Genomic DNA, 17342 nt, shown 5'->3' on the forward strand with positions numbered 1-17342 from the left:
ATTCAACCTTTGTACAACTTACCAGCAGGAGTATTCTGGATGGAGGAGGATGGAAATCGATATATGGGATTCCATTGAGAAAGGCTCAATTACAGGCGGTCCCCAGTTACAAACATGATAGGGACTGTAGGTTTGTTCTTAAAGTCGAATTTGTTTTTAAGCCGGAACAGGTACATTTTTTAAGTTTAGCCCCAGCCAAAAGAATAATGTTTAAGTTGTTTTGGATAGCATAGGGAAGGGTTAACACCCCTGTACCATTTGTTATGCTGTCTGTACTAGTGATCGACCGATATCGGTTTTTCGTTGCCGATACCGATATTTTGCCAAACGCATATTGGTATCGGCCAATATTTTCACGCATGTAAAAGTTTGCAAAAAAAAACCTCACAAATTTCGATACAAATCTCTTAAAAAAAAAAAAGTTAATCTTTATTTATTAACATTTTTAACATTCTTCACAGCTTATCTGCATGAAAACTGATAGGAAAAGTGCACTTGCAGGGACATTTGCATTTCACATCATCTGAATGTGCATTAATGCATAATAAAGTGCTGCAGTAGTGGACTCACTCACTGCAATATTTTTAATTTACTACTCCAGTGCAGTCAGTGCAAAACTGCTAGAAAAAAGCTAGGCAACAACAACAGCTACACAATATACAAATACACAGTGGATTGGACTGGAGTCAGTGGAGGACTACCTCTGCAGTAAGGCACTCACTGCAACTACTGCAGTGTGCAGTCAGTGCAAAACTGCTAGGAAAAAAGAGCAAGGCAACAACTACATGTCACAGTGGATTGGAGTCAGTGGAGGACTACCTGAGTATGGCACTCACTGCAACTACTGCAGTGCAGTCAGTGCAAAACTGCTAGAAAAAAAAGCTAGACAACAACAGCAGCTACACAATAAATACACATACACAGTGGATTGGACTGGAGTCAGTGGAGGACCACCTCTGCAGTATGCCACTCACTGCAACTACTGCAGTCAGTACAATACTGCTAGAAAAAAAAGCAAGACAACAGCTACACGTCACAGTGGATTGGACTGGAGTCAGTGGAGGACTACCTCTGCAGTATGCCACTCACTGCAACTACTGCAGTCAGTGCAATACTGCTAGAAAAAAAAGCAAGGCAACAGCTATACATGTCACAGTGGATTGGACTGGAGTCAGTGGAGGACTACCTCTGTCTGCACAGTATGGCACACACTGCAACCAGTGCAATACTGCTAGAAAAAAGCAAGGCAACAGCTACACAGTGGATTGGACTGTAGTCAGTGGACTACTGCTGCAGTAGGGTACTCACTCACTGCAATAATTTTAAAGCACTACTGCAGTAGTGCTTTAAAATTATTGCAGCAGTAACTGGCACTGACTGCAATCCACTGTCTACTATGTTTATTTTTTTTTCTAGCAGTTATGCACCGACTGCAGCGCAGCGCAAGGGTCATTTGAGGTGGAGCACAGATACTGAACACACAGCACATTGAGTGGACTGGATTGTTTATTTTCACACTGGTCATCCACTTTAGGAGTCGCGGATTGAGTGATAAGATTTATTGACACATTTGGTGACAGATGGTGCTTTGTGCATTGGGTCCAAATCATTTGGTGGAGGGGGGATTATGGTGTGGGAGTTTCTTTCAGGGGTTGGGCTTTGACTATTTGCATTTATTTTTCAGCATCATCAACAATTTATCTGTTAACTATTTTGAGGTATTGAAATTTTTCTTTTGCACTTGAGTGCAATAACTGTCCTGCACTTATCTTGATATAGCATTTTTTACATCATGTGTGGGAACACAATGTGAGCAGTAGTATAAATTATATTGCACAGAGGTGTGTAGGTAGGTTTGAAGATTGCGCAAGAGTTGGATTTAATAGTTTTCTAAGCAGATACATTTACCAAATATATGTCATGTCTATCCTGCCCCAAAACCAAAGCATGCCATACACAGATCTTATTTTGGAAGACTGGCCAGTTGGTATGTGGCCATAGAACAGAGTGCTTCTGTGTCTAGTGGCAGCAATCCAGCTGCCTCTCGCTGCCCATACAAATGTAGCCTTCGGGGGTGCCATGTCCTTTTAGATGGTGGATCACCAAACTATTTTCTAATACAAAGAGAAGGCACAGGAAAGGACCCACTTTAGGAACCTACTCTAAAAATGGATAGAGTGTGATAGGAGAAGACAGAAGATTGTAGGAAACCATTTTAAGTCCTCATGCACACTGGACGTTTTTTTACAGCTGCTTTTTCTGGCTTCAGCCGTTTTTTTTCTGCAGCCAGTAAACTCCCCAGCATGTTATCCTTTGTGTCCATGCACACATATGCTGTTAGCATTTTTTGGCAGGGACGTTTTCAGGCTGGAAAAAATTCCCAGAACTAGTGGTCTTTAAAGCGGTAGTATCCCGCTTTTTGACACTTTTACCTACAGGTAAGCCTATAATAAGGCTTACCTGTAGGTACAAATAATATCTCCTAAACCGGCACGGTTTAGGAGATATTTACAGTGCATGCAGCCGCTCGTGCGAGCGGCGCATGCGCTCTGAAGGTCCGGGGGACCTTCAATTAAGTTGCCGGGAGCTTGCCGGAAAAATCACTCCCGGGCGCATGCGCGGGAGTGACGTCATCGCGCCGGAGCCGTCTCTTCCGGCCAATCAGCGTGCCGGAGCCGCCGAACCCGGAAGAGACGACGAGGGACCATGGCAGCGCCCGCAGCGATGTCCGGGGGTCCGTGTCGGGGCTTCGTTTTCAGGTAAGTTACACATAATGGGCTAGTATGCGTTGCATACTAGCTCATTATGCCTTTGTCTTGCAGGTTTTTTTTTTTTTATTTTTTTTTTATTGAGTTTAGAACCGCTTTAAGAGGAGTTTTTCAGCTGTAAAAACGTTCTAACTCTGATAAAAGCTGAAAAACATGGCTATTTGGCATTTTTGAGCCATCAGCTTTTGTGGAAGTTTAGTTTTGCTTAAAAAAAAATAAAAAAAGCTAAAAAATGCTACTGGAAAAACGCTGCAAAACTCATTCTACAGCTACAGCTTTCTACAGCTAAAGCTACTGGCATTTTTATAAAGTCCAATGTGCATGAGGTCTAAATAGCAGCTGCCATGATTGTAAACATTACACTGAAATGAAAACTTTTAAACAAAACATACACTTTAGGATGCAAGGGAATTTATTCTCATAATTGCCTAACTAAAACATTTCAAGAAAAGAAAAAGCCAACAAGTTCTAAAAATTCTACCCACCACTGTTCTCATCTGCGGTGCCATCTAACTGAGGTATAGAAAGATTTGCTAGAAGCAACTTGTTACTACTCCACTCCATTTCGCTGCCTGATGAGTCTTCTTCAGATGAGCTGCCATCAGTGTTCTTAACAAGACTAGAAAATAGGATGAAAAAGGAAACTACAGATCACTCTGGTAGCAGGCTTAAAGAATATAGGCACTGTTTTAGACTGGTTAAAATTAAATGAGAAATATACCATACAAAATGAATCATGCACTACTGAAGGTTGTGTTGTTTATTACCAATCGGCAATTCATTTTACACAGGAGGTGTCATTATTCGGTCGTATACAGAAACAGTTAAAAAGTGTATATAAACCCCAACAATTAATTATTTTGCTCTTGTTTGGCCTGGTAATTTGTCATTGCTGTTCTAGAAGGACAGAAAACATCAGTTGATCCTGCCAGAAATACTGTAAGCTGATAACCTGAAGCAGAAAGCAGATTCCTGTGTTTTCTGTCTGTGCTACACTCATCAGTTAACATCATTCCCAGGTCTCATTGGAAATCAAAAGACCTACCCCTTTGTTAAAGAGAAGTGGCAAGGGGAGGGGTTCTCTAATGTAGTGTTAGGGTGAAAATGCTGCTCTTCCAGAATCTCCAAGTAAAATTAAAAGAAAGGAAGCCTGAAAAAAGAGAAGTTATGCAGCCACCACAGCCAGTCTATGGACTGGCAAGGTGTAGTATAGAATTTATTTTGTTCTTGGGTTTGGATATATTTTATACCCATCCTGGGTTTACACCTTCAGGTGATAATGTATTAAATCATTATACATACTAGACAATAATTTTCAAGCTTCTTTAAACCAGACTTCATCACTTTGCCTTCAACTATTTTTTATGGGAAACTCTTTTCAAGTCTTCTGAACAAATTATGTATGCATTTATGTATGTATGTATGTATGTATGTATGTATGTATGCATGCATGCAATAGGGATACAAGAAAAGTCGCCTAGTATCTGCTATAGCTGTTCCACAATTTCCATAGAAAACTGGATTCCAAGCATTTCAAGCTACGGTATTTTAGTAAAAAAAATGGGTCACTGGTCTTGGCAATCTTTTACGCTCTTATAGTGCAGCATTTCGTGTTGCCCCCTTTTAGCTTGTGCGGCTGGCCCTTTTATTTCGAATGCATATGGGTGTAGCCTATTTTCACTTCCTACCTATGTCAGTTTTTCAATGAAGGAAGCCTTTCTGAATATAAACTCTAGATAGCAGTATAGTACTATAAGTGCCATCAACAGGTTAGGTTATGGCTTATTATGCAAACTTGGATCCAGTGTTTGGTAAGACCTCCTCTAAAAAAAATTGGAATAGATTTACTTTGCCCACAAAAGTATCTACTTTCCAGGTATATCAGAAGATAGAAAACCTAGTATTGTGTAAACACTGTTTGATTAAACAATGAGAGATGTTCCCACAACAAAGCCAATGTACAGTTGTGCTCATAAATTTACATAGAATTTATGATTTCTTGGCCATTTTTCCGATAATATTAATGATAATGTAAAAACTTTTCTTTCACTCATGGTTAGTGTTTGGCTGAAGCCATTTATTATCAATCAACTGTGTTTACTCTTTTTAAATCATAATGACAACAGAAACTACCCAAATGACCCTGATCAAAAGTTTACATATCCTGGTGATTTTGGCCTGATAACATGCACACAAGTTGACACAAAGGGGTTTGAATGGCTGTTAAAGTTAACCCATCCTCACCTGCGATTTGTTTTCTTGTAGTGTGTGTGTGTGTGTGTGTGTGTGTGTGTGTGTATAAAAGGTCAATGAGTTTCTGGACTCCTGACAGATCCTTGCATCTTTCATCCAGTGCTGCAGTGACGTTTCTGGATTCTGAGCCATGGGGAAAGCAAAAAGTATTGTCAAAGGATCTGCGGGAAAAGGTAGTTGAACTGTATAAAACAGGAAAGGGATATAAAAAGATATACAAGGAATTGAGAATGCCAATCAGCAGTGTTCAAACTCTAATCAAGAAGTGGAAAATGAGGGGTTCTGTTGAAACCAAACCATGGTCAGGTAGACCAACTAGAATTTCAGCCACAACTGCCAGGAAAATTGTTGGGATGCAAAGAAAAACCCACAAATAACTTCAGGTGAAATACAGGACTCTCTGAAAACATGTGGTGTGGCTGTTTCAAGATGCACAATAAGGAAGCACTTGAAGAAAGATGGGCTGCATGGTTGAGTCGCCAGAAGAAAGTCATTACTCTGCAAATGCCACAAAGTATCCCGATTACAATACGCCAAACAGCACAGAGACAAGCCTCAAACCTTCTGACACAAACTCTTGGAGTGACGAGACCAAAATTGAGCTTTTTGGCCACAACCATAAACGCTACATTCAACAAGGCCTATGATGAAGGGTATACTATTCCTACTGTGAAACACGGAGGTGGATCGCTGATGTTTTGGGTATATGTGAGCTACAAAGGCACAGGAAATTTGGTCAGAATTGATGGCAAGATGACTGCAGTAGGTTATTAAAAAAATATTGACGGGAAATTTGCATTCATCAGCCCGGAAGCTGCACATAGGACGTACTTGGATATTCCAACATGACAATGATCCTAAACACAAGGCTATGTCGATCGGTCATTGGCTACAGCAGAATAAAGTGAAGGTTCCGGAGTGGCCATCTCAGTCTCCGGACCTCAATATCATTGAGCCACTCTGGGGAGATCTCAAACATGCAGTTCATGCAAGACAGCCCAGGGAGATCTCAAACATGCAGTTCATGCAAGACAGCCCAAGAATTTACAGGAACTGGAGACTTTTTTGCCAGGAAGAATGGGCAGCTTTAGCATCTGAGAAGATAAGAGCCTCAGCCACAAATACCACAAAAGACTTCAAGCTGTCATTGATGTTAGAGGGGACAAATAAAAAGAGTAAACACAGTTAATTGATAATAAATGGCTTCAGCCAAACACTAACCATGAGTGAAAGAAAACTTTTTGTGTTATTCATATTCTCAGGAAAATAAATCAAACTCTGCCAGGGTATGTAAACTTACGAGCATAACTGTATGTTGTCCCAAAATATTTCTGAAAAACAAATGCACAGGCTTTCACAGATCTAGTAGTGTGCACATTTTTTAGAAAAGGGGGGAATCCAATCCTTAAGACCATAAACTTGGATAGTGTACTGAGCCACCAAGAAATGGTAGAACAAGAAGCAGTATTTCCCTTATGGGGACAATCAGGAATGACAAAGAGCAAGTCTTCCTAATAGAAGCACTGACCTCACACAGCACAAACTACATCCATTGGAGGGTCAACATCCTGGTTGAAGTGAAAGGTCGAAACTACCTTTGTCAGGAAGGCCATTTTGGGTTGTAAACCCCATCTCATCCTTGTGTAAGACCAGAAAGGGTTTTTTTTTTTTTTTTTACAGGATAAGCCCACCAGCTCAGACACTTACCATGCAGAGGTGATGGCAACAAGAAGCACAACCAATGAGTAAAAGTGGGGAGGGGGAATAACTAACTTCAAAAGGTGGGTTCTGAAGTGCAGAGAGAACAAAATTCAGATCCCATGGAGTCACAAGGAGTGCACAGATGGAGCCACACGGGAGACACTCTGCACAATGTCTTTATTAAAGAATGGAAAGCCAGTGGTCTCTGGAATAAGATCAAGTACAGAGAAATTCCCCCTGATAGTGCTAAGGGCCATATGCTGGCTTATTGTTGCCAACTGAGCCTTTAAAAATGATCAAGATAGATCTCATTATGAATAATAAGGACCCACCTATGAGGTGAGAGCATACCCTTGAGGGTTTCTGGTGGTGGCTTTCATGCTATCCTTGACTCATCTTGGATTGGATCTCACTTCACACACCAATTTTCTGGACATTGATGTGGTTTAATTCACAGAATCTTGAGCACAGATTGTTTAGGATTTTAAGAACCAGAGCGAGGATGCTTGCTGCATCCAAATAGGTAAGTTTGATACTTTAAAAAAAAAAAAAAAAAAGCCATACATCTCTTTTAAACATGTTGCACTGTAAGACAGAGGGGAAGGCAGTTCAAGGTACGAGATAGGCCTTGGATTCTCACAAACCCATCAGCTTAGGTAGCAGGTGTAGGGGTTAGGAGGTTAATGTAGGCAGGCATGAGGGAAAAAATGAGAAGAGTTTCAAGTGTCTCTAGTGATCAGGAGCAACAGCAAATACAGTGCTTCCTAAATGTTAAATGATGGCAAAGAGTGCAGAGCAGTGTTAATTTTGGCATCACATTTTCATTAAATTTTATTTATAGTCCTTTTGACTAAAATGCCATTTTAGTTTTAGTCTCATTTTAGCCATCTGCCATTGTTTTAGTCGAATTTTAGTCGACTAAAATATCCACTATATTTTAGTCTAATAAAATAATTTTAGTCAACTAAAATCGAATGTGTTTGGTAATGCATTATTTAAGCATTTCTAGAATTTCCAAACTCATTATTTACTCCTGGAGTAAAAAAAAATCTAATATGTTAGTATTTATGGTATTACGATTTGAACAAACTCACAAATACAGATTTAGCCACTCTGGACGGTCTTAGGAGGCCTGTGATGCTGCACATTGCTCTGGACGGTGGTCTGTTTGAGGAGGCCTGTAATGCTGCACAGTACTCTTGATGGTGGTCTGATGAGGCCTGTAATGCTGCATAGTGCTCTGGATGGTGGTCTGAGGAAGCCTGTAATGCTGCACAGTGCTCTGGATGGTGGTCTGAGGAGGCCTGTAATGCTGCACAGTTCTCTGGATGGTGGTATGAGAAGACTGTAATGCTCTACAGTGCTCTGAACGGTGGTATGAGAGGCCTGTAATGCTGCACAGTGCTTTGGATGGTGGTACAAGGGGAGGCCTGTAATGCACAGTGCTCTGGGATGGTGGTCTGACTGAGGCCTGTAATGCTGCACAGTGCTGGATGCTGGTCTCAGGTCTGTAGGATGGCCTGCAATGCACAGTGCTCTGGACACTGTGTAACGCTCCTGCATTTTTATTGTAAGCTGGATTTGCAGCTGCAGAATCTCCACTCAGTAGTCATGTAGAGATGTGTTGGAATACCAGATCCAACTCTCCAGACTCATCACTGTGGGCCTGTCTGCTTCAGCATACAGATATACACACACTCAATAAGATGTTCCTGGAGTGATAGGATGTATATGATAGTATGGAGGTGATGTGCTGAAGGGACAGGTGTGAGCAGTGACAGTAATGGTAAGCACTTGATAGTAATGTTCAGGAGAGTAGTAGATGGTAATAGGTAGAATGCAGATAGGTTAGTAATCATGTATGGTAACAGGTGGTAAGGACAGCAGATGACATATACAGGATAGACTAACCCAGTGCAAGGATAGATGGTAGTAGACTCAAGAGCTAGCAATCTATGTAACAGTGCAGATGGTAGAATTAGTATGCATAGATAGGAACAGTGCTTAATGTGCAGAAGATGATAGTGTAAGTTAGTTATGGAGGATTCCCCTGTGGGGTACTTATCACTAGTAAGGTTTAGTAAGTAGAGGGGTCCAGTAGTGAGGGAGTGATCCGGTAGCGAGATACGGGATCAGTAGCGAGGTTCCGGTCAGGTTCCAGGTAAAGGCAAATAGCTGGAGGTTCCGACAGCAAGACAAGGCTTGTAAGCATGTAGGCACACATTGAACGAACAACGTGAGAGAACGCCGGCGATTGAAATAGCCGCTCAGCGATGACGTCATCCGTCTTAAAGGTGTATGCGTTCCACCTAACTAGAAAGGTGGGACGCAATGTTGAAAAGAAAATGGTAAATAAGGGTACCAAAGGTACCAGAATCTTACAGTACCCCCCCTTAAGGCCGGCTCCGGAAGGCCTATAGCACTGGTTTCTCCGGGTATTTCGAGTGAAACCTTTGTATAAGCCTAGGTGCGTGAACATCAGAGGTATCCAACCAGGTGTCGTCTTGGGGTCCATAGTTCTTCCATCTTGTGAGATATTGGAGTCTTCCTCTGTGGATACGAGAATCCAAAATCTCCTTAATCTCATATTCTTCTCCGCCTTCAACTTGTACTGGAGGTGGAGGCAAGATGGTAGGCCTTATTCCTTGGTTAGGAACATGTGGCTTCAGTAGCGACACATGAAAGATGGGATGTATTTTGAGCTCTGCCGGTAAGGTGAGTTGCACTGCAGCTTTTCCAATGAGTTTCCTAATTGGGAAGGGTCCCAGAAATAAAAGGTCCAAGCTTTTTGCTAGGGATCTTTAACCTTAAATTTTTTGTCAATAGCCAAACGAGGTCCCCAATAGCATATTGCGGAGAAGGTCTTCTACGAAGGTCGTAGTACCTTTTTTGTTGACTATGAGCGTGTGAGATGGTGGTATTAAGTAAACCCAGAGAGTCTTTTATTTGGGTAAGATAATCCGAGGCTACTGGGTTACTTGATGGTAGGATGCGTGGTGGAAGAAGTGTGGGATGAAACCCATAGTTCAAGTAGAACGGACTTTGCTTAGTAGTACTGTGGGTTGCGTTGTTATAAGCAAATTCCGCCAGAGGGAGGAGGTCCACCCAATCATCCTGTAGGTATGATGTGTAGCAACGCAGATATTGTTCTATACACTGGTTGACTCTTTCAGTCTGTCCGTTGGTCTGAGGGTGGTAGGGAAAAGTGAGCTTTCACTCAATCCGTAGTATTTGACATAGAGCTTGCCAAAATTTGGAGATGAACTGTGAACCACGGTCGGATAAAAGAGTCTTTGGAATTCCATGTAACTTGAACACATGTTTCATTAGTAGTTCCGCTGTTTGTTTAGATGAAGGTAGTCTGCGAATAGCAATGAAATGTGCCATCTTTGTCAGATGGTCCACTGACACTAGAATGGTATTAAATCCTTTGGAAGGTGGTAGTTCTACTATAAAGTCTAAGGACACAACTTCCCATGGAACCTGGGGTATTGGTAGACTGCAGAGTAGACCAGATGGTTTTGTAGTGTCAATTTTGGACCTTGCACAGATGTCACATGAAGAAACAAATTTTTGTACAGACGTCTTCATATCAGGCCACCAAAACTGCCTGGTAAGCAAATTAAGGGTTTTCGTCATACCCATATGTCCTGCCATGGGCACATCATGTGATAATTCCAAGATCTTGGTGCGCATAGTAGGGGGTATGTAGAGTTTGTCGTGGTAATAGAGGAAGCCTTCTGCATCAGTACTTAGTTGTGATGGAGGTGAATCCAATCCTATACTGTGCAAAATCTCTTCCTTCAGGGAACGAACACCACCAATAATACGTTCATAGGGTATTATAGGAATAGAAGGGATTTCGGCGCAGTTATCTTCGGTTAATCGTGATAGCGCATCCGCTTTTTTATTTTTGTCTGCAGGCGTGTAGGTCACTAGGAAGTTGAATCTTAGGAAGAATAATGACCATCGTACCTGCCGGTGGGAAAGAGTTTTGTTATTCTGGAGATATTGAAGGTTTTTATGATCTGTATATATGAGTATTGGTAATTGGGTACCTTCAAGTAGATGTCGCCAATTCTCCAGTGCCAGTTTTATGGCAAGCAACTCCTTTTCACCCACTGGGTAATTCACCTCTAGGCTGCTTAGTGATTTTGAGAAGAAAGCAACTGGGTGGAGTGGTGAAGTATTTGTTGGTCGTTGGGAGAGAACTGCTCCTACTGCCATATTTGACGCATCTACCTCCAGAATATATTGGAGGGATGGGTCTGGATGGCGTAGTATGGGAGCAGAAGTAAAGCTTGATTTTAACAAGCGGAAAGCTCCATTTGCTTCTTCTGACCATTTGAATGGTTTCTTTATACTTGTAAGTTGTGTCAGAGGTCTCACAATAGCAGAGAAGTTCTTGATGAACTTCCTATAGAAGTTTGAAAATCCAAGGAATCACTGTAATGCCTTACGAGTTGTTGGTATAGGCCAATCCAGAATACAGGATATCTTGCTCATATCCATCTTGATTCCGGTTTTGGATATGATGTATCCTAGGAATAATATTTCTTCTTTATGAAATAGGCATTTTTTTAATTTCACGTATAGATTGTGTGCGAGTAATCTGGATAACACAAGTCTTACATGTTTTATATGTTCAGACAGAGATCGAGAATAGATAAGTATATCGTTCAGATATACCACAACACAGACATCAAGTAAGTCTCTAAAGATGTCGTTTATGAACCTTTGAAAAGCTGCGGGAGCATTACACAACCAGAATGGCATCACAAGATATTCGAATAATCCGTATCTGGTTCTGAATGCTGTTTTCCACTCATCTCCGTCACGGATTCGGATTAGGTTGTATGCCCCTTTTAGGTCCAATTTAGAGAAGTAAGTAGCCCCACGCACTTGTTCAATGAGTTCAGGGATGAGCGGTAAAGGATAGCGATCCTTTATTGTAATGGTATTTAATTGCCTATAATCGATAATAGGCCTAAGACTTAAATCCTTATTGCGGACAAAGAAAAGTCCTGCAGCTGTGGAAGAAGTAGAGGGTCTGATGAACCCTTTTGTCAAATTCTCATCCAAGTATTCCTTGAGATGAGAGAGTTCATCCTGCGAAAGAGGATAAACATGACCGAAAGGCAATTTGCTGTTAGGGAGTAGATCGATAGTGCAATCATAATCCCTATGGGGAGGCAACACTTGAGCATTTTTCTCAAGGAATACTTCGGACAGATCCTGATAGCATAGTGGTGCAATCTCGTCTGACACCACAGACAGGATCTTTCCATAAGATGGGAGGTTACACGTAATCTCACAATAGTGAGAAGGGAAAGTTAAAGTCCGTCTTTTCCAATCTATGATTGGTTGATGTGTGTGTAACCAGGGGAGTCCCAAAATAATGGGAAAATGGGGTGAAGATAGTATATATCAAAGGAGGTGGTCTCCATATGAGACTCGTTAGCAGTGACAAGGAGTGCTTGTGTCTGATTGGTGATTGGACCAGAAGATAGCGGGATACCGTTAATGACACTAACAGAAACAGGTTTAGGTTTTGAAATAATAGGCATTTTATTTAAGGTAACAAAACGTGTATCGATATAGTTCCCACAAGATCCTGTGTCGATCATAGCCTTGGTGGTAATCCTAGTCTGGTCCCACTGTAATGTTAAATGAACAAAGAGATAGGGTTTAGAAAAGGAAGTCGTTAATCCCCCTAGCAAGACATGTGAACACTCACCCTCTTTTTTGCAGACAAGGGGACAGACGCTTATCGAATGATCCGGGGATGCGCAGTACATGCAGAGATTACTGGATCTTCTCCTGGCTCGTTCAGTAGTTGATAAAGGTGGGCGTATGGTTCCTACCTCCATAGGAGTAGGGTCAACGGCCGAAATCCGAGAAGGACTAGACAATGGCATTCCCATTTTCTCAGCCTTTCTTTATTGCAGTCGCCTGTCAATGTTGATACTGAGTTGTAATAAGGCATCCAAAGTACCAGGTAAATCCGCTCGGGCGAGCTCGTCTTTAACGGCTTCTGACAACCCGAGTCTGAACTGAGTTCGCAGAGATGTATCATTCCACCCTGAATCAAGGGTCCATCTTTTGAACTCTGCTACAAAGTCTTCCACAGGTCTCCTTCCTTGTTTTAAAGTCCTCAATTGGATATCAGCAGTACTCTGCCTATTGGGGTCATCAAATAAACTAGCGAGTTCCGCTAGGAATAAAGGATAGGAGTTGAGAAGCTGATCATTTTTCTCAAAGAGAGAGTCTGCCCAGGCCCGTGGATCACCCGTTAAGTATGAAATGACGGTACAGACTTTAATTTGATCAGTAGGGTAAGTACGAGGTTTTAGCAAAAAAAGCAATTGACATGCGTTTTTGAATTCACTAAATTTTTTCCGATCACCTGTAAACACTAGAGGAGAGTTTATTTTGGGTTCAGGGGGCTGAGCAGCAGTAAGCTGGGAAAGATGGGTTACCTGCTGTCTCAGAGTCTGATTGTCTTCTTTTACTTCAGTAAGAGCAAGTATTAATGCATTTACTTGTTGTGTTAATTGTGTCACTTGAGTGGGTAATTCTGCTGAATCCATTTTTTTAGGGTTCGTTCAATCTGTAACGCTCCTGCGTTTTTATTGTAAGCTGGATTTGCAGCTGCAGAATCTTCACTCAGTAGTCATGTAGAGAGGTGTTGGAATACCAGATCCAACTCTCCAGACTCATCACTGTGGGCCTGTCTGCTTCAGCATACAGATATACACACACTCAATAAGATGTTCCTGGAGTGATAGGATGTATATGATAGTATGGAGGTGATGTGCTGAAGGGACAGGTGTGAGCAGTGACAGTAATGGTAAGCACTTGATAGTAATGTTCAGGAGAGTAGTAGATGGTAATAGGTAGAATGCAGATAGGTTAGTAATCATGTATGGTAACAGGTGGTAAGGACAGCAGATGACATATACAGGATAGACTAACCCAGTGCAAGGATAGATGGTAGTAGACTCAAGAGCTAGCAATCTATGTAACAGTGCAGATGGTAGAATTAGTATGCATAGATAGTAACAGTCCTTAATGTGCAGAAGATGATAGTGTAAGTTAGTTATGGAGGATTCCCCTGTGGGGTACTTATCACTAGTAAGGTTTAGTAAGTAGAGGGGTCCAGTAGTGAGGGAGTGATCCGGTAGCGAGATACGGGATCAGTAGCGAGGTTCCGGTCTGTTTCAGGTAAAGGCAAATAGCTGGAGGTTCCGACAGCAAGACAAGGCTTGTAAGTATGTAGGCACACATTGAACGAACAACGTGAGAGAGAACGCCGGCGATTGAAATAGCCGCTCAGCGGCACTCAGCGATGACGTCATCAGTCTTAAAGGTGTATGCGTTCCACCTAACTAGAAAGGTGGGACGCAATGTTGAAAAGAAAATGGTAAATAAGGGTACCAAAGGTACCAGAATCTTACACACTGGTGGTCAGAGGAGGCCTGTAATGTGCACACACACAGTGCTCTGGACAGATGGTGTTTTGAGGGGAGGCCTCAGGCCTGTAATTGTAATGTACACACTCACAGTGGGTTCTCTCTGCTCTGGATGGTCGTTGTCGTGACACGTGAGTGGGACTCTCGTCTGGACTCGGGAGGCCTGTAATGCACAGTACTGCTCTGGCCAGCACCTGAGGACTCGGAGGCCTGTAATGCTGGCTACACAGTTTGCTTGCTGGGAGCAGAAGCAGGCAGAGCTCCCTGGAAACCGGAAGTTCAGGGTAAACGTCCCTGCCTGACATTTTTGTTTCATTCAACGAAAACAGAATTGATTTTTGTCATAGTTTTTGTCAGTGGACGAAAATGTGGTGTACTTTTCGTTTTCATCACTGTAAAAATGCAGCGGATGAAAATGTTTTCGTTGACAAAATAACACTGGTGCAGAGCATGCATGCAACAGCACCTAGTGAAAAAGATCAGCGCTAAATCCCACAGCTTTAACTTCTTCTGTGGTGAGGCTAACCGAAAGCAGCAATTTATGGCACCCAGTAGTCCTAATGAGGAGATGGTTCTCTGTGCTGGGCCCTCATGGCTTACTTACAAAGCGAGTATTCAGGGATATAGTCAGAGAAAGCCATGGCTCCGGACCTGCAGTGCCCAGTGCCTGAGGGACATATTTCAGGCTTGTCTCACAACAGCCAGTCCAGTGGGGTCTGGGTACAGCACTTCAAATCAGGCTTTGAAAAGACTCTGCACCCAGAAGTAGATCGTCCAGGTAGCCCAGTACTGCGATCACCTTCTGCCGTAGCAAGGTCAGCACTGGGGCTAAAACCTTTGTGAACACCCAAGAAGCTGAGGCGAGACCAAAGGGTAACGCCACAAATTGATAGTGCCTCACCCACGGCAAAACAAAGAAAACGCTGATGCCTGAGATATGTTGGAAAATAAAGGCAAAGCGTCCTTGAGATTGATAGAAGCCAGAAGATCTCCTTGATGAAGGAAAGCTACTACTGTGCAAATGTACTCCATCTCAAATTTCTGAACTCGCACAAAGCCATTCAGAGCCTTGAGGTCCAAGATCGGAATAACTTTGCCTTCCTTCCTGGGAACTGTAAACAGATTTGAATAAAAACCTTGAAAACGTTCCGACTCTGGATTCGACACAATGACTCCTTGTGCTAACAGGTCCTGCACTGCTGCGTAAAGGCCCTGTAGCCGAGACAAGCTCAAGTTGGAAGGAAAAAACCTTGGCAGAGGCAAGGACCAAACTCGATCTTGGAACCAAACCAAATCGACTCATGGACCCATTTGTCCTGAATGAGCAAGGTTCACGGTTCTGGAAAAAGGCCAAGATGTCCCCCCACCCCAGATGCGGGTAAGGGCGCCCCTTCAGGCTGGGGAAGTTTTTTCTGCAGAACCGGTGGTGCCCACCTTTGACTTACCATTCCAGGGTCTCTTGGAGCCTCCCGCAAAATTACGGGTGGATCTCGAACCCTTTTCAGACGGACGAAAGAGCCGCTTGTAAGCCGAGAAAAAAGGATCACATTTATGACAAGATTCCTTACCTCTAGCAACCTGTGGAAAGTAATGTACTTGTACCTCCCCTAAGGCCCTTGATGATCTCTTCCATAGATGCAACGAACAAACCGTCACCTACAAAAGGTAGATCAGTCAGCAGACCAGTACTTTAACCAAATCATGCGGCAAAGAATCACTGCCATCAAAGATACCAAGCCGGCCAAGGGGGCTGCATCCAGATATGCATCACAAATGTACTATAACCCCTTGATCAACTGATCCGCCAGCTCAGGAGGATGTTGACCCCCTACCAGATCCTAGCGTAAAATCTTAGCCCATTCCATTAAGGTCTGGGATACCAAGGTGATAGCAAAAACCGGCCTCAACATTGAACCTGCCACGGTGAAAAGGTAACGGACCAGAGCCTCAGCTCTCTTGTCCACGGGATCCTTAAAGGATAGAGAATCCTCCACCGGCAAGAGTGTGGCTTATTTAGTCTGGAAACCTAAGAGTCCACCGACAGTGGAACTAAGTTTCTTCAGGAGAGACTAATCAAAACGATGTCTCCTAGCAAAACACTAGGCATTCCAATCATGCGTTTGGGGAAACCCACTGACTAATGACAATCTCGTCATAATAGGCAGGAAAGGGAAACACCTTTGTCACCGTGGAAGATCTGCGGGTGCCGAACTGCACCAGCGTCACCGACTCAGCAACAGCTGAGTCGAACAACTTAAAGGTTTCCTGCACTGACAATGAATGCCTCCACCAGCGCTTTTTAATGCGCGGCTGCGGAGGAGGAGGATTAATCCTCACTATTAAAGCACTCAGCGTGCGTGGATGCAGACCCAGTGGGCTTTTGTCCGCAGCGACCAAATCCACCTCAGACTCTCAGGAGGCAGGGGATACAGGTAAAGTTGGGGGGCACTTCTTGAAAGGCCTCCTTTGCAGGGCCATATCTACCTTGGATACAAGTGACTGCAGCAGGACTGTCGTCATGGCCGCCAGGGCAGACTGAGACCAAGAGGGTTCCGCAGCTTTCAGGAGTGGGTCCGGTGGGGATACACGCTGCAGAGGCTTCATGGTTAATTGGACCCGCGCCGTGCACAAAAACAAACAAAAAAAAAAAAAAAAAGGAACCCCCCCCCCCCCCAGCACCACAAGAATCAGCGCACAAGCTGCGCTGTATAGCACAGGAAGGATCGTATACCCACAGAGACTCACCACCCCAGAGCTGGAGAGTGCCAAACAGAAGCGTTGACACTGACACCAGAGGCCCCCGCAGCACATCACTGCACTCAGACTACAAGAAAATGGCCACCGCTATTCTCAGTGGGAAACCAAAAACATGGCCGTCGAAACAGGGAATGCAGCATCCATGGCAAAATGGCAGCACTGCACAGGATCCAACTATGACAAGGGTATTTGCCTTTAGTAGCCTGCAGAAGAAAGGTCCCCCTCGTGAGACCTTTAATGATGTCATTCAGGGTGAGACCAAACAGGTGATCTCCTTGAAAGGGAAGATCAGTCTGGTCTGCAGACCAGCATTTGAGCCGAAGGACCACTGCCGAAACAAAGAACCGAGCCACTAGGTGAGCCGTATCCAAAGAGGCATCACAGATAAACT

At 43.2% G+C, this 17342-nt stretch overlaps 1 protein-coding gene across 2 annotated transcripts in view; it reads right to left on the reverse strand.

The window, feature by feature from the left end:
* The window catches only part of REV3L (REV3 like, DNA directed polymerase zeta catalytic subunit), a 422230-nt gene that overhangs the window by 141808 nt on the left and 263080 nt on the right, over positions 1–17342 (reverse strand). For both annotated transcript variants that reach the window (XM_082249080.1, XM_082249081.1), the window contains one exon: positions 3254–3387. In XM_082249080.1, the coding sequence (XP_082105206.1) occupies positions 3254–3387 (134 nt within the window). The remainder of the gene's footprint in view (positions 1–3253; positions 3388–17342) is intronic.

This window comes from Pelophylax lessonae (genome assembly GCF_965119305.1).
Source record: "Pelophylax lessonae genome assembly, chromosome: 3".
Classification (NCBI taxonomy): domain Eukaryota; kingdom Metazoa; phylum Chordata; class Amphibia; order Anura; family Ranidae; genus Pelophylax; species Pelophylax lessonae.